Here is a 25,843-nt window from a genome sequence, read left to right as displayed (position 1 = left end):
TGTGAAAAGGCCTTGAAAGCGGTGATCTATGTTAGGTCATATGTCGCTTGAGTTTCGTCTCATAATGCCATATAAACTCAGGAGAACAAACATGATCAAGGCCTTCAAACTTTAAAGTCTTATGCTTAAGAGTCAGTCTTTTATGTAAACGACCATGACGTAATGTGGTACCGTGCGCAGGGGATAATGTAGCATCCCGAGGCATCCGAGATATGCAGGGCAAGGCATTCTGACACTGCGGGACGCGCTGTTAATTAATTGCAAGGCCGCCTCAACTTCCCCTTGAAAAACCCTAATTGCTGGTCTAAGCCTTACATCAAAGTCTCCCGGGTGCTAAGCCACGATTGTCGTCGTCATTCGCGCGGCACTGATTAAGAACCGTCTTGCCCTGATTTCGTGCCGAGAAATACACCCAAGACGCCGATATCTGTCATTCTCGTCCCCTTCTAAAGCCGCGACTCTAGAATGTCTCCGACGACGATGATTCTGGATAAAGTCGACCAGCTAACAGCCGACAAGAGCCCATGTCCCCGGGTCCGGCCCCGTCCCGAGGGCCGATCGCGCCGGCGACATCACAAATCCAGAAGTGGCTGCCGGCCCTGTAAAGGCCGCCGGGTAAAGGTATGCATTTTATCCAGCTGCGCGGAGTAGACGGAAGACTTACAAACTGCCTTTCCAAGTGCGACGAGGCCCATCCCGCCTGTAATAACTGCACCAGGAGGGAAGTCGCTTGTGAATATTTTGACACCTGGCGCTGCTTGATCGATCGCCCGGGCGAATCACCCAAGATTCTCCCTCGACTAGACCAGAGCCGAGATGGATCTACAGTGTCACCGGCGCCCTCGACACAGACCGATTCCTCGGGGATCCCCAGCAGCTTAGCGCCATCGCAAAATCTCTTCCCCGAGGACGTTGGGGCCCCGGAAGACCGCTTGCTGGATCTCCGTCTCTTCTGCCACTATCTGGAGATGACGACACGGTCGACAGACGTGCAAATGTCCTGGGCTTTCTGGATAGTGCAAGAAGCATCACGATCACCGCCCGTCATGGACGCTCTCCTCGGTTTTTCAGCCTTCCATCTGCGACGTCACCACAAGCACGATGAGGCTCTGCGTGACGCCTCTCACAGGTTTATGGCTCGCGCGATACGACGCCACAGAGAGCAGCTCAGGGCGGGATTTAACGACACCAACGCTGCGAGCATCGTCGCGACCTGCGCCTTGGTGACTTTCCACTCAAGCGTGAACCATTCATTGCTAAGTCCAGATGATGGCGGCCACCGCCTACCTGTTCACTGGTTCCGCTCATTTCACATGACGATGCAAGTCATTCGGATGGCACGTTTCTTCAGCTCAGACTCGGACCTCTGCCGAAGACTTGCAGGGATTGACAGGCTCCAGCACGAGATTATGGAAAGGGAAGTCGGTGGCAAGTTCAACTTTCTCCTTGAATATATTGATCCGCTGGGTCCCTCAGACGAGGAATCTCTGCTGGCCTATGGCCAGACTGTGGCTTTGCTCTCGTCATTCTACTGCAACTTGGAGCATGCAACGCCCCTGCTCTTCTTCATCACTGTGTCGCCTCGATACGTTGACCTCTTGGCGGCCAAGGACCCCAGAGCGTTGGCCATCCTAGGATACTTTTTCATGCTTGTAAAAAAGAGTCGACAATTCTGGTGGTTAGACGGAGCCCCCGAGTCCGAGTTTGCTACCGTTATGGCATTATTGCCGCATCGATGGAGGCAGGTGATGGATTGGGCAGTGCTGGAATTTGCCCAGCAAGAGTCGTCGGCTTAGGGGCTTGGTTTCACTCCCAATAGGACGTGAGTAGAACCCGGAATTATATTGAATATGAGTATCTAAGTCTTAATGCCAGCTTGGTAGGACAGGATTAGGATACCACCATATTAGAACCAGCCCTGAGTCTATCCTTTTCAGCCTTGCACAAACAACCTGCCATGGTAACCTCCTGGATAACCCGTGCGTTTTATTATGAAATGTTGAATCAACGAACCATGGCCACGCCTAAAACCAGTACCTTGTCGATTTCATCCTTACGAGCTCCAACTATTATTGTCTACAATGATGACAAGAAGACATCAGCCACAACAGCAAAAGCCATTGTTGTCAATCCATGACGGCATTAAAGTCCAATACCGTAAAACACTGTAACGTAGTGAAAATGTTATGGGGGGATAGGTTGTCGAGCCAAACTTTGCGAAGGGGACTGGGCAATTAGATTTGGGGAATGAGTCGTTCACCCCGAGAGAGCTCTCGTTCGCAGCGTGGAGTTCGATGGATGGCAGGCATGCACCAGCAGGGTTTATTCTATTCAGGGAACAGCTGCAGTCCAGCAACCGGTAGGGTTATCTAGTTGATACCTCAATAAACTAGGTAGGGTAGGGGTAAGCCGTCATGCAGTAGTGTTAGAGGGGTTACATGTGGGGTGCTTAGTATAAAGCTACTAGTTATGCTCAATCAAGAAGGACTATATCCCTTAAGGTCGCAAGGCTAAAGCAAAAGAAAAGGTAGCGGTACGTAACCTCGTACTACCGGGGTCGCATGAAGATCAAACTCGTGTGCAGGGTACAGGGGTAGTGGCCGTTTTTGGACTTTGGTCAAGGCACCAGTCGAAAACCTGCAAGCATCACCCTCATCGCCTCCCTTGCAGCAGAGCTGAAAACAAGACCTTATCATTGCGGTCGCCAAGAGCTAAGCCTTGTCCCGCCCTGTTTTCAAAAACCTGTTTTCTGGTAGCACGGCATGGAACCGAGTCAGCATGGGCTTCTGGAAACGACAAGCCCAGCCAATGGAAAGTCGCACATTTGACAGAAGCCGCCTTACCCGGGCGTTGGGCCATGCGCTGTGATTTTCAACCTGCAGTGTAACAGCCAAGTGAGGCCTTACAAGACCTGGTTACCTTAGTGCTTTGGTCCCCCAAGGCCCAACATGGACCCTCGATTTCCCCAGACTTCTATCAAAGACTCCATAGCCGACACCATACCCAAACAAAACATGGTGGTGACCCTCCCCCGCAAGAACCTTATCTCTGCCCCTGGATGCAGTGCTTCTAGACTCAATAGCCAAGACTAACGCGCAGCGACTGATAGGCAGGCTGCCCGCCCAGCCCTGACAACAAGTGTGACCATGACCCTCCCCCGCAAAGCCGGCTCAAGTTGGGTGATAACGTGCCGTAGAAAATGCAGATGATCCCCCGCACAGCCCGCTCAGAGACTCACTCTGCCTCGATGCCGCTGCCTCGTGGCGTGTTTCAGGCGCCTTGCGTTATCATTCTGCCATGAAAGGCTTTCTTTATTTCAGCAGAGGTATTATAATCCCAAACCCCTCCTTTTGATGGCCACGACCTCGTGAGTCGCAACTCAAACAATGGCTGGACTTCAAAACAACGCCTACGCTGCCGTGTCGATCACCTGGGGAGCGGCCCTCATCGCGGTGATCCTGAGGATCTACGCGCGGCGACTAACCAAGCAGGCCTGGTGGTTTGACGATTACTTTTGCATCTCTGCATTTGTGAGTGTGGTTGCATTATCAGTGGAGCTTGCACTTACAGTCTCAAGGTGTTTGGTAGTGCGTACAACAGCATCATCGTCGTTTGTAAGGCACCCGACAGCTGATGCTGATCGTCAGTATTGACCCATTTAGGGACTGTCGACTGGCATCTTGGCCAGGAACTTGATCCGACCCTCTCTGACCAGCAGAGAGAGCATATCCTTCTGTACAACAGGCTCCTCATGCTGTGCACAGAGTACTGCTACGCCTTCTCCATCGCGTCATCCAAGTTCACCATCCTGAGCCTCTACTGGCGCCTCTTCAAGCACTCCTCGATCAGGCTGCCGATCCAGATCATGCTGACAGCCTCTCTCGCCTGGATCCTCCTCCGAATATTCATGGTCTCGCTGCAGTGCATCCCGCTCAAGTACTTTTGGGATAAGTCGGTCGATGGGCGCTGCGGTATTGACGAGTCGCAGTTCTTCTTTGGGACAGTTTTGACCCATTTTGTCATGGATATTATCATCTTGATCATGCCAGTTGTTGAGGTTGGGAAACTGCATCTGCGACTTGGGCAGAAGCTGGCTGTCATCTGCCTCTTCCTGATCGGCTCTATGTAGGCCATTCCGCCCATCACTTGATGCGCAACCAGCTGACGATGCAGTGTCTGTCTTGCCTCGATATTCGTCCTCATTGAGTCGATTACCTATGACGAAAAGACCACACAAATGCCCCGCGACGTTGCTCTCAACTTCATCTGGGGAGATGTCGAGGTCAACGTCGCCATCGTCTCTTGTAAACCAACACTTCCCACCTCAACCTCCCGTTCCATCGCTAACCCAACCCAGCTTGCTTCCCTCTCCTCCGTCCCGTTTTCCGCCGCATCCTCCCCAAGTCCTTCCTCAGCTCCTCCGGCAGCCGTCACCCCACCAGCCGAGCGACGCGTAGCCACCACATCAAGCTAGCCACGATCCACACGATACGGACGAACAAAGAGAAGGGAATCGACGAGTCGAGTTCAACGCATCAGCTGGGGGATCCGGAGCAGGGGTATGGGGCTGAGCCGATCCAGACGATTATCTCTAGTCACCTGCACAGCTCGCGGAGCTCCAGCAGTAGAGAGGGGGACATGGAGGGGATACATGTGAGGAATGATATGGTGGTGAAGGTAGAGCCTGCGTGTCCCATGAGAGGATGATGCCTTGAGCTCTTGAGATTCTATGAATATCATCTGCTTTGTTCTTACGTTGAGTACAACCCTTATTCAGTGAACCTCACATCTATGTGAGGAAATTGCCTCCCAAACTCATTTTATTCCTGGTCTTCCAGACACAACGTGTAGCCAAAGGCTGTATGTTTGTTTCCAGCATCGAACTGTATCATGGCAAACTAATACGATGTAGTAAACACGGCAAGTAATGCCAATGGAAAGATACCTGGTGACGTAAAACTAACAAGAGCCATGACAGTTGCTTAGCCGCACGTCCCAAAACATGGCGGTACACCAAGTATGCCGCACTTAGTTATTCATGGGACAATAAAGAAGATGCCGCCATGCAGCTCAAGACAGAGATGGAACTTTGCCAGCCACATGGTACTGCCTGTTCAGTACAATGGCTCAAGAGTACTCGTCGCTGTCTCTAACGTATGAATCCGATCGACTGCCAGTCATATCAGGATTTGTGAAGCGAATCGGCGAGGTTACCCACGACAAGTACCTGGGAAGGTTGTGGGAGAAGACCTTGTACCAAGACTTGTTATGGAACAAGCTGAGCCACCCAAGTCTCAGCTTAGCTGGCATTGTGGCTCTCCACTCTCCGTCATCTGCGCCTCTGGCGCCGTCGTCGAGTTGGGCCTACTCACCTGGCGCCCACTGGTCGGGGTTAGTATACTGCTACTTCCTTGGTGAAGACGGCCAAGTCCAACCTGAATATGACGAGATTGAAGGCCGAAGGGATGTTATTGGCTCCAACCCCTATGGCCAGGTCAAAACTAGTATAATCAAGATTAGCACCGTTGCTAGGTACTTTCCGTAGGACGGCGAGTGTCGGCTCACCAGTGAGGGAGAGAACATTAGAATGATGCGGCCCGCGAGTTCCAGGTACTTTGCCACCTGCAGCCTGGACTGGAAACTCGACGAGGGCGTCGTGGCTACCAGGTCTCGGCCATTCACCGGAGGCTTGTTCTTAATTCTGCTGTCGAGCTCCTGCTCTGATTCCCATGAACAAAATAGGAACGCCTGGGAGCTGGTACTTAACCTGGTACTATTCATGCCAAGAATTTACATTCGCGTGGAGGTCTTTTATTTCGCGGGTTGCCAACGGTGGAGGTATGGATCTGTTCAGGAGCTCCAACGTTGAGACATTTGAAATCATCTATTACGTGGAGCTGCCTTGATCTATCTGAAGCCCACGGACTTTGGGTATAGAGTGGGGTGAAATGACTCTTCAATATAGTGTTTATAATTTATTTGGGGTGTGGGATTTAACCAGACTGCTACCTGCTATGTAGAGTATGGGTGTTTACCTGAGCCACGATGGCCAGTTGTTGCAGTAATATTATTACCCTCCAACTCAAGTCACTTCACTCCATTAGAGCTCCTCCCGCAAGGCGTTGGCGCACTCCTCAATCATCTTCTGCGCACCAGGCTCCAAGATGTACTTTTCTGCGTTGGTCACAGTCCGGTCAATAGCCTTGACGTCGTCCAATTCTCCAATATCCTCCTCAACCCGCTGTCCAAGCATCTTCCACTTCCACACGCCATCCTCTTCGACGTAGTCGGGAAGTCCGTCGCCGACGTTGAACCTCCAGTACTTCTTGCCCATCGGCCTGGGAGCAAAGGCGTTGATGAGCGAGCGGAAGAGAATGTTTGTGATGTCGCTGTTGGTGGCGATGCCGGCGATGCTCTCGGCGAAGCCTGCCACGTTGCGCACATCGCCGACTGATTTGGCTGCTGGGATGCCGGTTCCGATGCTGAGGAAGCAGTTTGTTGAGCGAGCAGGGCCAAAGACACTGAGGATCTCGTTCCACAACCTAGACATGTGAGACTCTAGCTATATGTACACAAGGGATGAACGGACTCACCATCCAAGGGGGTTGTTGGCTTGGAGCCCACCATCAAGGAACTCGTGGCCATCGACCTTCAGGGGAGCAAAATACATGGGAGCGGCAGAAGTTGCGCGAGCCGCCTCCCACAGCTTGATTCCTGGAAGAGCCGACTTTTCCAGAGGGTTCTCGTAGGAACGGAACACCATGGGTGCTTGGTTGTTTGCGCCATCTCTCTTGGTGGCCATGACGAAGCTACCATTATCATACCTTGTCAGCGCGCTACCGAAAAAACAACAAGGAAGGAAGGGAAGTTTTGAGCCACTTACACCTTGCAGGTCTTTGCAGACTCCTCATCAAGGAGAAGCACTTCGTCAGGGTTTCGACCGAGCTGCTCCCGCACAAGATCCTTGATGCACCTTTCTAGAGCGCTGGCGTCCCATTTGGAGCCGGTGGCTATCAGACTGGCCTTTGTCCACCGCTTGGCAGAGAAGACAATGTTCATGAACTTTCGGTAGCTATCAAGACAGTCTTTGACTGACATTTGCAGACGTCCAAGCATGATGGCGATGAAGCTGGCGACGACATTAGCCTTGGTTCAACGGAAGAGTAGAATAGAAACAACACACCCTCCCGTGCTAGTACCGCCGATCAGGTCAAACACCTCGCATGGCTTCTTGCCTGGAGCAAGCTTCTTCATGACAGCATCGAGATGCATCAGGGCCGCAACACCGCGAACACCGCCACCATCTGTACAAATTAGCGGCAGTAATGGAACGGACACCATATTTGCGTCTTACCTAGTGACAAAACACGCAGGGGCTTTTCACCGGCTGACGTCAACATCTCAGCACGGAACAGAAGCTCCTTGGGAGGCGTAGATATTTGCATAGAGTCCGGGAGGATGCTGCCGTTCACCTCCTGGAAGACCTCCTGGATACTGAGGACCGTCTCCTTTGTCTGGCCAAACTCGAGGGGATCTCGAGCAAGCGGCGCAGCAATGTCGAGGACCAGATAGCCCGCTCGGGCCTTGATTTTCCAACCCGCGAAACGGGCACATAGACGAACTGCGATGCAGTTGCCATCCTTCACAAAAGTAAGTCATCAACTCAATCCAAGCAGTTGAGAGAAGGATGAAAACTCACCTCGAGAAGTCGGAAAATGTCATGATCCTTGGTAAACTCGACACCCTCCTCCTAAGGACGGTTAGTTCTGTCTCTCGATTTATTAAAAAGAAATTCATCTAGTAACGTACCCAGTCATACTTGTTGGTTAGGAAGCGATTCTTGTGACTGTCCCAAACAAGCTTGATGCCGTCCTTGATTCTAGGCTGCTTCGAGTACTTATTTTTGAGGATGGCAATCTCGAACCAAGTCCAATTGCCGGCAAGCTCGTCATCGCAGTAACCTTGGTCACGGGACTCGGCTACCAGCCTGAGGCTGTGAATTCGCTCGATGGTGTGTGCATCGAGGGGCTGGCCGACAATTAACATGGGCTGAGAGAGGTCTGGTTAGGCTGGCATACCTGTGTATGGAACCAGATGGTATCTTCAATCTCGGGACCAGTACCCTCAAGTTCCTTCTTCTTGTAGCAGGGGACGGCGTAGGTTCCCGCAGGAAACTCAACAGTGGTGTCGCCGGGGAGAACGGGGAGTTCTTCCAACTCGGAGGCGGTAAGCATGATGAATGGTGGAGGTGTAGATGTGGAAAAAGATGAGAGTGAGCTGTGATGATTTGAGGAAAACTAGACTGGGCTCAATCCAAGATTATATATTGTCTCGTTCTCGTCTAGAAAGGGTCATCGTCCGATGATCTCACTCTTGGCAGCTCTAGACTTTCTCTTCAGCATTCCTATTTGCAACATGGCTGCTACCCATGGCTGGCTGGACACGAGAACCCTTCCTTTTCCTAGCAGTTCGACCCGCCACCAAGCAACGGCCCGCACCCGTCTTGCCGTCTTGCCAGGTCTCGACGGTTCGCGGGGGGCGCTGTTGTGGACCTTGATCCGGCACTAACGAAGACGCTATTGCTTTGCGGCTGGCTATCGACCCTTTTTGAGACCATTGACGCACCTTAAGGTCTAGACTAATTACTGCTCAATCAGAACATGTGAGGCCTCTTGGCCGAGTCAAAGCTCAGCTCAGACAATGCCACAATAGCTCGCTCGCTTAGTGTCGCACTGTGCGTGGTACAAGGACCAAGGGCCAGGTAAACGATAATGAGCAGTGTAAGCATACGGCTAGATTACTAACGCAGTTGTTTCCTGAGGCCATCAAGATCATGCCCACCCTGCGATAAAATTTGTTTATCCTTAGTTAGTCTCGGATAACCTCAAACACAGTCTTGCCTAGGCCTCCCTTCCCCTCATAAGTTAACTGGCATGCCTCCCGCACCTTTTTGATATCCCTCATGTCCACCCTCGCACCCACCACTGGCAATAGCTTCCCTTCTTCAACATACCCCGTAATTGTATCTAGGTCCTCCGCGTTTGGATCAAGGAACCAATACATATATGTGACGCCCCAGCGACGTGCTCGTAGTTTACGCAGCGTATCGCCCGCGTCGAGGTACATGCGCCCGAATAACGGGATGCGAGGATTGTCAGGTCGTTGCATGACAGACGACTCCTGCAGGGTTGCGGCGGATGGTTTCGTGGAAATGGATACAATCATGCTTGTGGAGGGAACCATCAGGGAGAGGAACTGCATAGATTGGCCAGTTGTGTCAAATAGAAAGTCGACGGAATGTTGGGGGATGATCTCAGTGGGATCATGTTTTGTGTAATCAATCACTGCCACCGGACCAGGTTAGCGGAGTGAAATCGAGGAGCATTGGTACGCACCCTGGTCTACGACGCCTTCGCCGAGAAGCTTTGCGACTTTTGGAATCTTGGACGTTGAAACCGTAGTTATGACTTTGCCGGCGCGGAAAATGTTCTTGGCAAGTTGGCACGCAAATGTTCCCGTCCCGCTCACTGAACAGAATCATTATCAGTACTGATTAATAAAGGGATAATACAACCTACAACCGGCGGGTATGAACACTGTCTTTCCTTCTAGTGAGCCATTATACTTCCTAAGTACCTGCAGCGCCGTGACGCCGGCGAGCGGCAACGATGCAGCATCACTGAAGGAGAGATTCTTGGGCTTGAGAGATACGTAGCGCTCTGCACATTTGGCATACTCGCTCCATGAACCTGTAAAATTATGTCAGTTCTCATTCATCATCATCTTGTTCATCATCGCCACGAGCCAATGCCCAATGGCACTCAGCGTTACCTCGGCCGATTTCCGGCAAGCGCGTGTAAACCTCATCGCCAACTTTCAAGCCTTTCACATCTTCCCCTATATCCACAACTACACCTGAGGCATCGTATCCAATCTGATATGGAAACCTTGCAATGGTCGCATTAGCTAAAACTTTTACATTCGGTGGGTTATGAACAGTTATCAATCTACTCACTTTTCCTCTACTGCCGACTTAAACACACCGGCAGCCTTCTTCACATCCACAGGATTAATGCTCGCTGCATGAACTCGTATAACCACGTCCGTCTTCTCCGTGGCCGTAGGTCGAGGCACACTAGAGAGCTCATACCGAGATGGGTCAGTGTAAGTCGGCGCTGTGATGGCGAGCATTTCCATTGCCATTGTTGCGGCTTTTCAGCAGTTGAAGGGGGGGTGAAAGCTAATGAATGTGGTAAACAATGAGAGAAAGAAAACCAGCCTCGAGAGGTCCAGGTTATCATAAATATGTAGAGAAATGTCCGGTTTGCCCTCATCGCCATCACGGTTTGAGATCAGCGCGTGTGGGGCAGCAAAGTAAACTCCGCTTGCGGAGTTCAGGACCATTCCAAGACGGGATTCATTGTCGTAGAAGGTGTGCCGAGGTTGGTGGCCACGGACTTCAGCTTTCCTGCAATGCTGGTGCGTCGGTTCAACCCCACGCCCGTCGGGGGTTCTCTGTCCCCAGGGAGCTAGCCAGATCAGTGATGCTACGACCGAAAGAGTTAAGCCGCACCGGTCGGGGTGGCGGGTTGAATTAGACATTTTCAGTACAGTGGCAACAATTAATATCCATTTCAACCTCGGCACAAATTGAATATAATTTAAAAGTTCTGCATTGGTATGGAATGTTCCTGAAGGTGAATTTGGAGTCCGACGGAGGCGGGCCTACTCTAGCCGACGGAGTCCAGCCACCCCCAGCTATCGGGCCTTGCTCTGATGCTATCTCTATCTTTATTGTAATGTCCAGCCGAGTATCAGCTATTGTTGCCATGCCGACAGTGTCAGTAACGGAATACGGGATTCATGATTTGGAATCCGCCGACGGGGAGAAATTTAGCAACGCATCTCACCCAAATAGATGGCGAGACGGGGATGGCAATTTTAATTAACGGTAATTGTATATTGGCTGGCGGAGACGGATATAAACAAATCGCCGGTTACAAGTCCGCTCTTAAAATTATATAAATAGTGTATCGCATCGAGGGCGCTGAAGTTATTACGGCAGTTTCATGCAACCTAACTCAGATCTTTACCACTCTTTCGCCACATTTACTACATTTTTAAGAAACAGAAAACTCTGCATCTTGTAGTTGAGATGATAAATCTAAAAGCTACATTACGTCATGCCTGCCCCTATGTGTTCAAGACCTCCTCAAGGCGTTGCTGAAAATCCTGCCACTTGCTCTGTTAGCGGGCTTGTGAAGAGCCTATGATGCATGATACATACAATGCAGATTCGCAGCACAGCTTGTGAGATCACATCTAGCACTCGTCAACCGAGCAGAGGTAATGGATTGAGCCCGAACAAGCAAAGTTCCAACCGTTGCAGTACGAGGCGGGACCGTTTCTCCCCTCACAATGACCAATGATCTTGTTCCGATTTCCCGCCCGGTAGATGTTCCTCCCGCTGCCGTTGGGCACGAACTCGTAGATTATGCCGCCGTCGCAGGGGTTGCATGGGCTGCGCCCATACCATACGCCGTCCTTGCGCTCCATGGAGAGGTTGCAGCCCTTGCAACCGTCGTCGCCGACGCGCTTGATGGTGCCATAGGACCACGATCCCGGGACAGAGGGATGGAAGCCAGTGTCGCAGGCGCCCTTGATGAGCTCGAACTTGACCGCTCCACCCAGAGAAGGCAGGAGAGCCACAATCAGGGGAAGAGGTCGCATGATGGGCGCGAGAATGGAGGACCGAAGGAAGGATACGTTTAGAGAATGCAGAAGCTCGGAGAACTGAGCTAGAAGACGGGTAGAGGGAAGGTCTGAGGTAATGTGGTGCTGCTGTCGGGCAAGAACTTAATTACGAGGAATATGCTGGTTTTATATTCTCTTGGTTCTCGTTAACCGAACCTGAATTGGCTCTGAGTCTTGGCGAGGAGAGGTCTGATTCTCCACAGGATGCATATACATGCTTCTACTTTTGAAAGAGGAAGTTGAAGAACACACCCCTACCCGCAACTCAGGTATCTTGATGAACTCTTCACTATACGCGGGCTCTCATGTCACAGTACACTCGTTGTGAAGTTTCAAGCCCTTATGCCATAGGCCAATAATCATGGATCCCTCTTCTGTGCAAGCGATCTTCAGGCCATACCAATCTCCACACCCACGCCTTGGCATTCCCCAGATATGGATCGGTATGATAAGGTGGTCGTGCGGTGGCACTCACTCGTAAACGCACCACAGATTTGCTTGCCACGAGGTCCTGCGCCGCATGTCCTTCGCCAAGATATATCCAAAGGTCTAGCCAAGGCTCCTGCATGCCCACTTCACCTCCAGGCATTCATTGATGCTGGATTCTCATACGAGGAAGTTGGTATTCCGAAGGATTCGCCAAACTCACAGGAGGATCAAAAGGCAACCCTAGTCTCGGCCCCAGGCCCCAGTCCCACTCTCCCTCAATCGCAGGGACTGCACGTTCCCTTGAAGCGGAAGGTTCCATTCAATGCTTAACCGACGGGCCGTCGCGCAGGGTGCAGATCAGTCAATGAACCGGTACCGCAGACTCGATTGGGCACTTTACGCGAAATACCATTCGTCAGTGATTTAATAGAAGCGATCAAATAAGTACATGGCTATGCTGGCGCCAAGCGAGGCTGCGCTGGCCTCCAAGTTGAGCGGCCAAGTCACCATGAGGTCGTCGCAGCTGGAGACGAGCCGGATCCCACATTCGTTCTGAACTTCCGATATTAAGCTTCTGGCCAAGCTTGGTTCTCCAGGATTAACGCAGGCCATCAGGCCATCATCACTTGTAAATAGATATCTAGAAGGCCACATAGTGAAGGCATGTGCGAGAACGCAGGAGCGTGATAAGCTCAATGGCATTGGATAAACTAAACCAGCAAGGGCTCTCGTAATAGTCTATGGTTAGATCCCAAACCTAACGGATCAAGAGGACAAATGATTTTTGAGTTCCAAGGTTATCAAAATGCCAAGGACGGGATGCTGGCCCTGGCCTGCTCCGAGGGCTTGTATTAACATCCTGAGTATGGTTTGAAAAATATGCATGGCTTAAAGAATCCCTATATTTGTTATCTCCTCTCCCTCGCCTAATCGTTCAACTGTGACCCATACTTCGTACAACCAATCCCCAAGAAACTCAACAAGCTCAAATCGGGGTTGGATTGCATCGCCATCTTGAGTAACATATGAATATTTCTCCCTGCCAAGGTAGTTTCTCACATCGAGCTCTGTACCCGAGTTATCGTAGTAAAACTCCATCAGCAGTGGCTCAAGATAATCAGCCGATAATATTTCTGAATAGAGGTCTTCCATATTGTCTCCTTGCCAAACCCTGAGCTTGTTTTTCAGAATAGGCCCCGTTGGAATGATACGATCCCACAGGACACTTTCTCGTTCCTGGGCTCTTGATAGAAGGCCGACAAGTAGGAGATGGGAGCACAATTCTCCATCTTGGGGCCCGTAGAGGAATATGGCAGCATGGACAAAAATAGTATTCCAGCTCGAGAGGTTGATGCTTAGAATCTCCTTATGTGGCGATATACGACAGGGCCCAAACTTATATTTCTGCCTCATTTCAGGTTGTGTTATCTTCCCCAATCGTAGTTGGAGAATTCTTTCACGACCATGCGTATTGCCAACAACGTCATGATGTCGAAGAGTGATTGACTTTTGCTCAAATGCCGCGGGATCTACCTTTACTACGCCACCCAGTTAGCGTTCACAAATTGATCATTTGATCTTCGATGACACACCTCCCGATAGTTTCAGCGGCCTTTCATAGTGAAAGTTCAGTGGCTTGTGAGTCCCCACGATTTCCACCACCTCAGGCTCGGCTTCAGGCCTTATCATCATCAAGCCTGTGGATCGATGGCGGTAGTAACCGTTGGTGTGATCCAAAATAATCACGGGCCGTGCAAAAGATCCCGTGCCCTCGTCAATGCGGCAATCTAGGACCCCCAACGTTACGAATTCTTCAACGCCATGAGGCTCCCCTGTTGCGATAACTTTCTGGACATGAAGTGTGACCTTGACACCATCTTGGACTAGGCCAATGTCTGTTCGGGCTGTCCACCGATGGAGTTTGCAGCCAATGTCGAATGAAGACGGCTGGGATGCAAAGATGTGACCCGATTCCCTGTGCAGTAAAATCGAATGATCTTTCGATGTGGTTTGCCTCAAAATCTCTTCCTGGAGCCTTAGAAACGCTTTGCGTCCCTCGCCGTATAGCAGTGGCATGTTTACCTGAAATAGCCCCAACAAGCAGTACGCCATGTCCTCTGTTCTTGTCGTGGTTCGTCCAGCAGCCCAAGTCATTCTCTGGCCGATGGGATATGTCTCAAGCGGTGTCTGCTGTCCAAATTTCAACACGTGCGGGTCGATGCGAGTGATCTCGGAGATTGACTTTGCCAACTGGTCACGGCGACCAAGGAACTCCCAAGAAGAGGTGAAGAATCGAACCTCGCTCGGGGCGATGAGCTCTTGAAGAGTCCATCCTCGAGTGAACCAACGACTGAGCCCAAGAAGTGTAGCATCGGGTATAAGTATGTCCTCGAGATATGCGTAGCAAACTCTGGAGCGTTTATACCAGGCATACATGGAGTTGATGGCCTCTGAAAGTTCTGCACTGCTACTCTTATCGATGCAACAGGTATCGATCCAGATGTAGGTGTAGCCGTCTGATGCCGCTTGTGCAGCAGCACCTAGGACTTTTGAAGCACCGCGCCGCTCTCGCCAATACTGGATGGGCCCAGATTCGAGGTCTTGGAAGAGAACCTCATCGTCACCCCAAGTGTGTGACAAGATGGCATACCCTGGAGTTTTCTTGCCGATAAACGTCTCAAGTTGAAAATTCCGGGTGTGGAGGAGCCGCATTTTATTGAGGAAGCAAAGGTGCCTGAAGCCTTCTTAATAAAACTCAAAATGAAGGAGGCTCCCTAAGGGGAACAAGGTGAGCCCACGCAGGGTGCAACGCAGATGGGAATGGAAAAATGAGGTCATCCCAAATTGGTTCAGCTTTGGCCTCAAACCACTCAAATACCAATCCGAAGCTTATGTAATCCAAGTGTTCATTCATCCCTAGCCCACAGCATAGCAGTAACAAAGAAATAAAGAGAGTGTTAGGGACGCGTTATCATAACTCCGCCCTCTAATTGGTCTATTTTTCTAGCTTTCTGTATAGATACTTTACTGAATTCTATTACAAAATCAGCCCTCCGCACCTCAGGGTAGGTCTGGAAGCCCAACCCGCGTCCCCGCTAAGTCCACCCCCGTCAACCTTGGACCTGTGACCTATTATGTGCGAAGGATAGCAACGCGCTGAAATCATGGGCCCCACAGATAGAGCCTGGGCTCGCTTATCGTTATTAAGGGGGCCAAGTCGAGGAACATCACTATATGCAAACGATGCCGGAACGGAAGGAATGCGAGGCACACTCCTTTGATTAACTCCTCTTAGACCGTCGAGCTGCAGTAGCAGACAGTGATCTAATGAAGGCGTAGAGAACATCTGAAATGACCTACGGCTGCAGTGGCTGGGTCAAAAAGGCTCGAGCTGGAGTGGAAGTGCTGCTTCTGCACTGTATTTTCATGCGTACTTGTCTTTCTCTATTTTAAGTACCTTCTTTACTCTTATTTGCTGTTAATATAGCGAATGTGTCGAACCCAGAAGTCGCTACCGAGGCTTTTATATAAATAGCCAAGTTCTAGTTATTTATCACACACTATAAGTTCAGGAGATATGGACGATTTCGAGATAAATAACTCTGGCTCATGGTCTCCAATTGTCATGCTAAAGTCAACGAAGAAATTCTATGCCTTCTCTTACTATATCCACGGGTCCAAAACGGACTCGGCCCAGCCTTCCCTTAAGGATGTCACCTCGCCGATGAAGGCTTTTCCCGATGAATTGGCATATCCGTCGGAATAACCCGGAAGTGTAAATGGAGCGTAGAGCAGCTCTTGGGCCATGTGTGAAAGATGGTTTACATGGCTTTCGTTGGGGGTGTATCTGCAAAGCTCTTTGGCCGTATTTCTGGCGATCAAGCTCACGAATCGCACGTGTGGGGCGCATGACGTATTCCCGGTGATAGGGCGGTGGCCAGTGATCAGCACATGAAGGTTGTTTAGAGTCGCATCCACCCAGTCACATAGGGAGATTTCGACTTGGACACGCTCAGTTCCCGGGCTGATGGTAGCTCCGGGCTCGAAGAGCGACACCTTGAGGTATGGCTCCCTGTTCCGTGTAATGACCCAATCCAGATTCAAGAGCAGCTTATCAGTTGGATCAACAGGTGTTCCTTCAAATGCCCCCAATGTGTCTATGAGAGTTTGGGCAGACGCTGAGCTGTCGACAGAATCTTGGAACAATAGGAGAAAACCTCCCAGAGTCTGGGAAATGCTGTAGCATGGGCCACCATCTCCGACCGGCGGCAAGATGAATGACTTGGGGTCCCGGAACGCCACCTTGTCGAGGAAGAGACGCAGAAGGCGACATTGACCCTCTACGACATGACGTTGTCCCGCTTCGCTCCGGATCCCATTTGGGAATCTCATCCAGCCATCGGTGCAAGTCATATGCAAAAAAAGTCGCGGAACGGCTGACGATTCGTTTTGCTCTGCAGATAGCTGCTCGGAAGCGTATTCAAAAAACCCGTAACAGCTCGCCTCCACCAACATGTGATGACGACCGCGAAGAGTGTGCCAATGTTTGGCTGTCTCCTGAAGGCAGTGACGTATCGTACTGGGCTCGAGGAAGTCACAATGTTCTGCAAGTGTATCGAGCGGGGAAGAGGGTTCCCAAAAGCGTTCTTTGAATCGCTCGCCAATTAGATAAGTTAGAGTTAGTGCTAGATAAAGCTTGGTGCAAGCTGAATCATAAGTCATCCCATGGTTTGCCCAAAAAGTTCGCCCCTGTTGGGTATCAGTGAGAAAGTCCTGGGCGGATCGATGAATGAACCGAATACGGTCATCAAAAATGGCTTCGTAATCCGGGTCAAGTTGAGACATGCCGTATACGTCGTATACCTCTAAAAGACCAGCACTCCTGACCTGAATCATCTTGACAGTCGTTTGGCATCTTATTCTGAGTTCTTCAACTGGGTAACGACGATGTATCAGATGATCCTCTGGGCCTTCATCATCCATTGCGGCCATCAGTTGGAGAACGGTTGGCGTTAACCCAAATCCAGGCTTCTCTTTCCAGCCCAACCCGACTAGACAGAGATAAAGCAACTTCGCAGATGACTCTCGATAGATTTCATCATCTCCGTTCTGCCTGAGCCACATGTCCAGGTACAAGCCCTCAAGGTCGCGTGGGAGAGAGTCGAGGCGCTGAAATAGCTCGTTACGAGAGTCACCATTTCGGAGTCCTCTGGATAACGAGTTGCTCACAAGGACAGTCCAGAGAAAAACACCATCGGATGCCCAGACAATTTGGTTGATAATAGTTCTGATATCCCCGCTGTCAAGGTTTGCGTGGGCTGATGCCTCGCTCAAGGCCTGAGTGGCATATTTCTCGAGGTCGTTCTGAATCAATTCGTGCATTTTTAACTGGGGGTAATCGCGCAGACGATTTTCCAACAGGTGCTCGCGTCTACTCGAGACACAAAGTTTGAGATGATTACTGTTTTGAAGGAGTGTTTTGAGCAACGAAACGAGGTTATGGACGCCGTCTTTGGGCCAGACCTCGTCAAGGCCATCGATGAATAGGCAAAATGCCGCCGAGGGACACTGCAAGCAGTCGACCAGCAAGGCCTGCAGCTCCTTTGGATCCCAGTCTGACGGTGAATCTTTCCAGCATAGCTCTCGCCGTATCTTGAGGTATGATAATACTTGGCCCTTGTCTTGAACAAATATTTGATGCAAGAGTGAACAGAGGAGGCCTTTAATACTCTGCTGGAGCTCTGTACCCGGCCTCCAGAAGAAATGGGAAAGTATCCGGACATTGTCTTGCCATTTTTGTAAGAGCGGCTTCGTTTGGTCATGGGACAAGATAAACTTCATAAGTGTGCTTTTTCCTGATGCTGGCTTTCCACTGACCCAGTACACTGGTTTAGATGATTGGAGCCACTCAACCAAACTGTCCCAAGTCCGGGCTTCAGAATGGTTTCCAGCATTGTTGTCACACTTGGGGTCTTGAGAATTAAGAATCCAGTGAAACGTCTCTGGACAAGCATGAGAGACATGGTTGCGCCGGGCCTCCATTTCTGGGAATTTGAGGCTGGTGAGAAGACGCCGATAGGACTCCTCCAGCGCGCGAGAAGCGCTCTCCCCTTGAGCATGCCTCTCTGCAACAATTTGAACATTATCGAAGGCCTTGGATATGTGGCTCTGCATGCGGTTATCGTTGCGGAGCAATTCGATAGTGATGTGTGTCTTTGTCGAGGCCTCAGCCTCTGTGAATGACTTGGACATCTCCTCTTTTATCTCGCGTGTCTGTCGGAGAACCAAGTTCGAAAGACTTGTTTGGCCGTTTGACAGCTGGCGGACGAAGTGCTTGAGGTCGCGACCCATTTCATCGCTATGCAAGATGTTGGCGTCCAGACGCTGGCGCAAGCCGACAAGCAACTGAGTTTCCATGGCGGATTGGGACCTTGCAAGGTCCTTCTCCCAACGATTGAGGTCGTTTTGTTTCAACATGCTCTTGATGGCAAGTTGGATGCTTGATCCGATGGTTTTCTTCCCAGCTGACTTTGACACGGATGCGATTTGGTCCAGCAAACCATTGGCAATGGTTGTGCATTGGACGGCCAAGTCTCGAAGTCGAGAGTCATCTGAGGATAGAGGGCCCACAGCCTTGCTGAGCTGTGTTTCTAGCGCATTGGAAACGTCGCGGAGCTAGCTGCTGTAGTCGTCGAGTGCCGGATCAGGTTGTCCGGTCTGGTAGATGCGTTTACAGGTGCCGACTGTCTTGTAGGCGACCTCAACGACCTGCATGACGTTGCAGGCGAGGGTAAAAGCCGCAACGGCTTCCAGACCCGGCATTGGGAGTGACTGGAGTGCTGTTTGGTCTCTGAGCTTGTGTTTAGTTGATGTTGGAGGGGGATGAAAGAAGTGAGTGCAAAGGTGTACCGCGCAGCCTGATCTGTCGAGAAGTCGAGCGGTTAACTTACCTTGCTGCCTGAGGATTGAAAAGTGTGGCTGACGCCTTCCATTTTGTTTGGTCAGTGAAAATGCAAGCATACCCAAGGCGTTCTCACCCTGGGAGACTCAGCCGCGTTCTGATCATGAAGATGGAGGCGAAGCATTTACTCCCCATGTGGTTTAGGTGTGCAGTCATAGTGAAGATTGAATAAAAGCATATTCTTCTGTTGTGATATGTCAACTAGAAATTAAATCAATAATATTCGTGCCTGTATGTGTTTCATCGTCGTTCGCCAACACCAAGCAGACTCTGGCTTGCACCGTCGTAGCCGCCAGCACTCTTCCATGACAATCAGGCCCTTCCACGTAAACCCCAGCACACACCCCGATTCTTCTACACGCCGGACCACCGCTCGGAATCTTAGATGGTGGTGCTCGCCTGCCATGCATCCCGCAACTGTGAATGGCCAGCAGACTCGGATGAAGAGATGCGAAGGGATTGCTTCCAATAACTCGAGACATTTTGCTACCGTTTCTTGCATATTGAGATCGCTTCCAAAAGCCTCATGGGCGGTCACAGTCTGCAGGTAGACTGAAGCGGCATACGCATGGAGAAGTGTGACCCAGCAGCTATCTGCTTCGAGACCTGAGTCCGAGTTCGTAAATGCAGAGGCTGCCTCTTGGATCAAATGTCGAATGTCAAGGGCGAGAGCCTTTGCTCTTTCGGCTGCCCCGGATTGTTGGTCTTTCTGCATAGAGATAGAAAATAGGCTGACTTTTTTTATGGCGATCATGACCGAGTTTCGACAACCCATTATGCTTCGCATGTCGATGGCATCGTTTTGGAGTAGAGTGAGGTATTCGAACGCCCTCGGCTTACTGTAGCTGGTTCCATGTACTGCCTCTGCCAAAATGTCGGTCCAGACGTAAGTAGCGACGAAAAGTCCAAGTGCTCGAGTCTCAAAGGATAGTGTGGAGTTGCTGAGAAGCTCCCCTATGGCACTGGCATTGTCGGGAGTGGCCAACTGCCTCTCAACCAAGTCCAAGACTGTTCCAGCTGCATTCAGATGCACTTCCCATGTGCCTTCGGTTTCTCCATAGATCTCGAGACTCGAAAGCAGCAGAATAATTGCAACAGCGTGAACCGCCTTTAGTAGAGACGAATTTTGTGGTTTTTGTTCCTGCAACTCGGCGATGCAAGGTTGAAGTCCTTGTAGTGCAAGTAGCCGTGATTTTCGAACCTCGGGCGTGATATGACATGTGCCGTTCGTAAAGCCAGCTTTCACGCCAGTCTCGAATGATATGCATAAGCCCGAAGATGCATGATACATAGGCTCTGAGGCGATTATGATGTCAAAGAGCCATCTGCGATCTGGCTGCTTGCAGAGAGCAAAAAAGCCCCACTGAAGGGGAAAGATGACATCAAGAAAGGTTTGAACGTGTTGGTAATTCGGTGCATAATCGCAATCTCGCAGGGTTTGCGTGCAGTTAGACCATGTGCGGTCAAGTATGGTGGTCGACTGCGCGGGGTGGCCGAGTTCCTTGACATCTTGGACAATAACACCAGCGGACCAAGGAGCTGTGTGAAGATTCTTCTGCCTACGGCGGCTGTAGGCTTTCTCTGCAGCGTTCTTGATAGCTCTCGCTTCGTCGGAGTTAAGAACGTGCTGCCAGCTCTCCTTGCCGAGCATCCACGCGGGTTTCTGGTCATAGCCATAGCACTCTAGATTTCGCGAGGTGCAGTTTACACAAGCCGGTTTGTTTTCGTCGCACTTCTTACGGCGCAGACGGCACGTCCAGCAGCCGGTTTTCGATCTTGATCCAGACATCGGCAAATAGGTACAGTAAGTTGGTAGAATTGATGAAGGATAAGATAGCAGCAGTTGCGCAGGTAGATTGCCAGAGCGGGGTGAGCGAGCCTCAGTGGTGTTGGTAGAACAGCCAACTCGGATCAACCCCGTGCCGGAATCCTATTGTAACGCTGCTGCATTCTATCATTAAAAGATACCCAATCATACACAAACAATTCGACACACACCATTGGGCCTTGAGGCTAAGGTAGGCTTCAAAGGTCGTAATGCTTGTTAGATGTGTTGGTGACAGGGACCTCCCCAGCTCCCGCACCAACACTGCATATCTCCTCTGATCGAGACAACCGTCAGCACTAAATCTGTCTAGCCTTTCTTGGTCGACTGCGCTTAGGCTACGCTGCTTTGGGCCGTGGGTGTGCCGTATGTCCGGTCCATATACATGAGTTGCTCTGTATGAGATCCAAGATGAAGCAGAAAACTATAAAACAAGTCGCTTCCTCTGACCTCGAGACTCAATGGTCGTCATTCAATTCGGTCTACCCCAACATATCACTAGCACCTAGAGCATTGCGAAATCTCCATTCCCTCTTCAAACCTTTCCATCATCAACTGTCGTCATGGCTAGCCTCACTGCAAACCTCCGTCTTTCAGACCGTGAAGCCATCCCCGATGCCCTCTATCGCAGTATTTTCGGCCTTGATTCCAATGATAAGACTATCTTTGAATCAGCCTGGCACCAAGACGCCGAATTCATCTTTGACGGAACACCCCCAATCCAGGGGCTTGCCGCCATCCTGGACACCACCTTCCAGTACATTGGCGTCGGGCTCGACACAACGCACATGGTGAGCAACGTCCGAATCGACCTGAAGCATGGTGCAGACACTGCAAAAATGACCGCCCATGCTTTGGCTCAGCACTATCGCAAGGATGAAGGGCGGAAGCCAGGGGCGCCGCGCTTCTTGACGGGCAACATGTACTGGATTGATCTGATCAAGGATAAAAGTGATGGGCTTTGGAAGATGACAAAGTTTGACATGAAGGTCATTTGGAGTGAGGGAGATGCATCGATTATTGGACAGTAACTGGATTGTGAAGGAGTGGTCACGTGGAGGGTGTGCGTGCCTGGCTTGATAAGGTCAATTGAAGATGACATCCAACTTCGCTTGGCCCATTGAAAAGGTCAGATGGCCAATTGTCTTGAAAAGGGGACCCTGTCTTGCTAAATATTCTGAAGCTGAGGGAACAAAGAAGCTTCAGGTGGTTAAGATAGAATGGCTTGTAATATTTTGGTTGAAGACGTAATGAACATCAGCAAAAATGACTTGTAATATGCCACCGTGTCAGGTGAATATTGTCTTGAAATAAAAATCAACCACCGTTGCGTAATACAGTCATTTTAGTGTCGGATGAAACAGACAGAGATGTCTTCTAGGGGCTTCCAAGGCTTCTAGGGCCTCCAAGGCATCTTGCACACGCGTGGTCTAGTCAAGATGTGGCCTTCATCCGTGCTAATGAAGCCTCAGCCGTCACACACGTTGTTCGTTCCCTTGCCATGTCAGTACTCAGCCTCAAACGTGTCGGAATCCCCGGTGCGTCGTTTCAATAGTGCGAAGTTTGCACACATCCCCAGGCCTTCACCTGTAACTTGAGGCTTTTGACGATCAGGAAGTTTTGTTTTGGATATCAGAACAAAGAACAGCGAGCCATGTGATTTGGATAGGGGCTTCTAATACGACAAAGAGTAGCTATGAGGCATCCTGGGTACTGAAGTTGTGCGTTCCTTCTATGGTGGTATAAGGAGGGGTGCCTGAGTCCTACCATCTATCACTATTTCTTTTCTATCCCCACCAGATATTCCTCTTTTACAGAAATCCAAACATTACTGTCAAATGGCAACAGCCAGCGCGGGGTCTCAGTGTGCCGGCCGCTCGCAACCAACCATCTCCCCCAAACAGCGACACTTCCGAACAGAAGAGAAGATCTACATCTAGATCGACCACTCCAACTTTTGGATCGAACCTTACAATAGGAGCGGGTATCAGTGAAGGTACGACATTGCAAGCTTCCGCTCCCTCCTTATTCGATTCGCCGCGAAAACGGGCAACGTGAATCGCCGTAATGTCCAAGTCGAAGTCAACGCCTACGGCTATGTCCTTGACTGTCTCAAACCCATTTGGAAAATTCAAGGTGCGAGGATTCATGAACTCTGGTAATCCTTTGCCGCAAACCTCCACAAGGGGATCGAACGAGAACACGGCGAGAAAGAAGTGGACACCTCCCTTGTCGCCCACTCAGTTCGGAAGGCCATCGAAGCCTGGTAAGATGAAGTCCCCGAGGCAAAAAGCGTGTTTGTCATTGTTTCTGGCGACAGGGATATGCGTCCTGCCGTGGAGCAGATCATCGAATGCGAGCGCCCTGTGCACGTACACTATGTCCAAGGTTTACGAAGACTTGGGCTGTGACCAAAGTCTTGTTACGTTGCACCGACTGGATGATTACACACACCGTTTCGTTCACAATTGAGTCAACCAAGATGAATTCTTGGAGGACGAGGGAGTTGAGGTTGATAAGGCGGAGGAAGAACCAGTGCAGAATTTCATTGTTTGGCGCATCTAGAGAGGGGAAACTGGCAATAGACATATCTTTGGCTCGGCATACTAAGTCATATAGAATCATCTCATTATTTATCTTAATGCCGTCCCTGAAAGATGTCAGCCACCACCACAAAAGCCATGGTGATTAATACCTAAGAGCAGTAAACTACAAAGTTGTCCTACAATCCAGCTTTGGGTGGATAGTTGAGCTCCTGATGCAGTAGTTATTGAAAGTGAAGAAATTTGATATGAAGAACATCTGGAGTGAAGGTTGAAATGAGGGAACAAAAGATAGCCCCGTGATCAATCATCACAAAAATATTGACCCCTCACATAAGCTTCCTATCACATGAATGCCGTGTTCAAAGAACGATCACCTCCATTGCGTGATGAAGTGGAGCGAGACTCTCGGCAAATGCCCATGTAGTAGATAAAGATGCTTCTAGGCGACGGCCGTTCCAAAACAAGGCCCCAGGTAGTAGTCTTTCCCATCTGGCCCCTCAAGGATCAGATCAGGGAAGCCTCGTGGGCAGAGAGGCGAGGAGCAGGCACTACTGAAGCTAGGCTTACTGCTAAAGACTTCGCAAACGCGGCCACCAAGTCTGAAAAGCACACAATTAGGTCTTGCATAGCAAGACTGGCAACACGACTTTACAGCATCAGGTCCGAACGCGTCTTTAGAAATGGTGACTTGTATGCTGGAGCCTGTAATTGCCTGTTTCATAGGACTCCAACTTCCGGCATCGTCGCAAGGGTTTTTGGTAGCCGTAGCAGTGGCGGTCTCAGTCTTAGTTTGAAGAACAATTTCAGTCACGTCCTCGAGCTCCGTAGCAGTTGTTGTCTGAGAATCTGTGACGGTGGTGAGGGTACGGTCGGTTTGGGTGACAGTAGCAGTGCTGGTCGTGGTGGTCTCAGGAGCCGATACAGTTGGGCCAGCCACATAACGGAAAATAGTGATAGTTCGAGAGATGACCTTTCGGGGTCCGCCAAACCTGTACACCGTGTGGGTAACAGCAGGCTTGTTCTTGGTAACAAAGGCAGTCTTGGTGGCTGCAGGCTTAGTGGTGGTAAGGAAGCAAGCTATGGCAATCGTAAGCATAGGTCAGTGTAGTGGAAGGTTGGACATTGGCTCACAGCATGAGGTTGGCAATGACTTCCCAAGAGCACGTGCTCGCTTTCTGATAGTACAAACATGTTGGTCAACAAACGGAACGGTAGTAGTGGAGGTTGAGGTGCTGTGATGATGTTAGATGTGACAGAGGATCGACTTGCACAAACCTACGAAGTAACAATTCTGGTATTTGTGATACGATTGGTTTCAAACTCGGTAGTTGTGCGTAAATCAACGGTTGTGGTACTATCAGTCAAAACGGTTGTGTCGATCTTGGTTGACGTCGCGGTAACCGTGATAGTCGGCAGAGTGGTACTGGTTATCAATTAGCCCAGTACAATTCGGGAGCTTCCATTCCCTTTTTGTTTGGATGGTATGCGACGGATAAGAGGGACATACGGCTTGCCAGTCTTGGTTATGGTCTTGTAAACCTTGGTAGTTCTTGGTGGCGGCGCCACAGTCTTGGTGGTAACGCTAGTAGCGCATTTGGTACGAGTTGAGGTAACAGTCTTTGCTGGAGGCTGGCATGTTGCGATGTTGATATAGCTCTTGGCTGAAGACGAGATAGTCAGTAAGGATGGTAGAACATCGTTGGTAACTGGGCCTTACCAAATAGTCGCCGACATTCATTCGCGTCGCGATTTGAAGTGTACTTGCAGTACGAAGGAGCGGAACCCTTGCATGTCGGCGGCGCTGTGGCCGAGACAGCAGCAGTGAATAAGACGACAACGTTTTGAAACTTCATCTTGATTCTTGGCCAAGGAAAGAATAGCCTGTACAAGAAAGAAAGCCTGTCTTGAGAAAAGCACAGCACAGATTTGGGAGATTTTGCTCTTATTTGTAGTTAAACCTCCTCACTTAAGGACTGTCTACCTCCCCTGTCCCGCTGCATCAATATCATGTTGGTTGCTGGATGTTGCTGTTGTTGGTTGAGTTCTTGACCAAGGTGCCTCGGGAGCAATCCTAGCGGTCTGGCGGTTTGGCCGGACCTAAGAGAAACCTAACAGATTTTGCTTAGTCTGTCACGGTCATCTGTTAGTAGCGTAACAGCAGTCATCTGAGTCTAGAAGCGCCGATAAGCTCAGCTGCCAAGGGTCCCCCTTAAAGTGGAGTAATTGCCGTGTTTGGAGGCGCCAACTCATGCCCACCGCAGACTATTGGCAATAGCTTCAAACAATATATTGGTTGTTTGGTCGTCTGGATCGCCATATTGCATCTCA

The 25,843-nt window shown here is 50.4% G+C and overlaps 9 protein-coding genes across 9 annotated transcripts; 3 read left to right on the top strand and 6 right to left on the bottom strand.

Annotated features, from left to right (window-relative positions):
- Positions 1-465: 465 nt before the first annotated feature.
- Positions 466-1,796, top strand: NCS54_00351000 (Zn(2)-C6 fungal-type domain-containing protein; the record flags this gene model as incomplete). The annotated part of the gene is made up of 2 exons (XM_053149078.1): positions 466-621; positions 681-1,796. The coding sequence occupies 2 exons, from the start codon at positions 466-468 to the stop codon at positions 1,794-1,796; spliced, it is 1,272 nt and encodes a 423-aa protein (XP_053005053.1).
- Positions 1,797-3,386: 1,590 nt separating this feature from the next.
- NCS54_00350900 (Hypothetical protein) lies at positions 3,387-4,707 on the top strand (the record flags this gene model as incomplete). Its single annotated transcript, XM_053149077.1, has 5 exons — positions 3,387-3,530; positions 3,578-3,614; positions 3,663-4,125; positions 4,174-4,304; positions 4,358-4,707. 5 exons carry the CDS (start codon positions 3,387-3,389, stop codon positions 4,705-4,707), a joined length of 1,125 nt encoding a protein of 374 aa, XP_053005052.1.
- A 1,393-nt stretch (positions 4,708-6,100) lies between these two features.
- Positions 6,101-8,234, bottom strand: NCS54_00350800 (PNPLA domain-containing protein; the record flags this gene model as incomplete). The annotated part of the gene is made up of 8 exons (XM_053149076.1): positions 6,101-6,542; positions 6,594-6,824; positions 6,884-7,129; positions 7,184-7,304; positions 7,355-7,640; positions 7,700-7,750; positions 7,810-8,028; positions 8,079-8,234. 8 exons carry the CDS (start codon positions 8,232-8,234, stop codon positions 6,101-6,103), a joined length of 1,752 nt encoding a protein of 583 aa, XP_053005051.1.
- A 634-nt stretch (positions 8,235-8,868) lies between these two features.
- On the bottom strand, positions 8,869-10,203 carry NCS54_00350700 (Alcohol dehydrogenase; the record flags this gene model as incomplete). Its single annotated transcript, XM_053149075.1, has 5 exons — positions 8,869-9,344; positions 9,396-9,527; positions 9,579-9,749; positions 9,832-9,947; positions 10,016-10,203. 5 exons carry the CDS (start codon positions 10,201-10,203, stop codon positions 8,869-8,871), a joined length of 1,083 nt encoding a protein of 360 aa, XP_053005050.1.
- A 1,119-nt stretch (positions 10,204-11,322) lies between these two features.
- On the bottom strand, positions 11,323-11,730 carry NCS54_00350600 (Hypothetical protein; the record flags this gene model as incomplete). Its single annotated transcript, XM_053149074.1, has 1 exon — positions 11,323-11,730. One exon carries the CDS (start codon positions 11,728-11,730, stop codon positions 11,323-11,325), a length of 408 nt encoding a protein of 135 aa, XP_053005049.1.
- Positions 11,731-13,752: 2,022 nt separating this feature from the next.
- Positions 13,753-14,895, bottom strand: NCS54_00350500 (HET domain-containing protein; the record flags this gene model as incomplete). Its single annotated transcript, XM_053149073.1, has 1 exon — positions 13,753-14,895. One exon carries the CDS (start codon positions 14,893-14,895, stop codon positions 13,753-13,755), a length of 1,143 nt encoding a protein of 380 aa, XP_053005048.1.
- Positions 14,896-15,846: 951 nt separating this feature from the next.
- Positions 15,847-20,933, bottom strand: NCS54_00350400 (Hypothetical protein; the record flags this gene model as incomplete). The annotated part of the gene is made up of 2 exons (XM_053149072.1): positions 15,847-18,858; positions 19,635-20,933. The coding sequence occupies 2 exons, from the start codon at positions 20,931-20,933 to the stop codon at positions 15,847-15,849; spliced, it is 4,311 nt and encodes a 1,436-aa protein (XP_053005047.1).
- Positions 20,934-21,532: 599 nt separating this feature from the next.
- NCS54_00350300 (SnoaL-like domain-containing protein) lies at positions 21,533-22,000 on the top strand (the record flags this gene model as incomplete). Its single annotated transcript, XM_053149071.1, has 1 exon — positions 21,533-22,000. One exon carries the CDS (start codon positions 21,533-21,535, stop codon positions 21,998-22,000), a length of 468 nt encoding a protein of 155 aa, XP_053005046.1.
- Positions 22,001-23,954: 1,954 nt separating this feature from the next.
- On the bottom strand, positions 23,955-25,368 carry NCS54_00350200 (Hypothetical protein; the record flags this gene model as incomplete). Its single annotated transcript, XM_053149070.1, has 5 exons — positions 23,955-24,592; positions 24,647-24,747; positions 24,795-24,938; positions 25,023-25,176; positions 25,233-25,368. 5 exons carry the CDS (start codon positions 25,366-25,368, stop codon positions 23,955-23,957), a joined length of 1,173 nt encoding a protein of 390 aa, XP_053005045.1.
- Positions 25,369-25,843: the final 475 nt, after the last annotated feature.

This window comes from Fusarium falciforme, chromosome 3 (genome assembly GCF_026873545.1).
Source record: "Fusarium falciforme chromosome 3, complete sequence".
In the NCBI taxonomy this organism is placed as follows: Eukaryota; Fungi; Ascomycota; class Sordariomycetes; order Hypocreales; family Nectriaceae; genus Fusarium; species Fusarium falciforme.
Note: the sequence above shows the minus strand (reverse complement) of the source record. Positions and strands in the feature narration are given on the sequence as shown.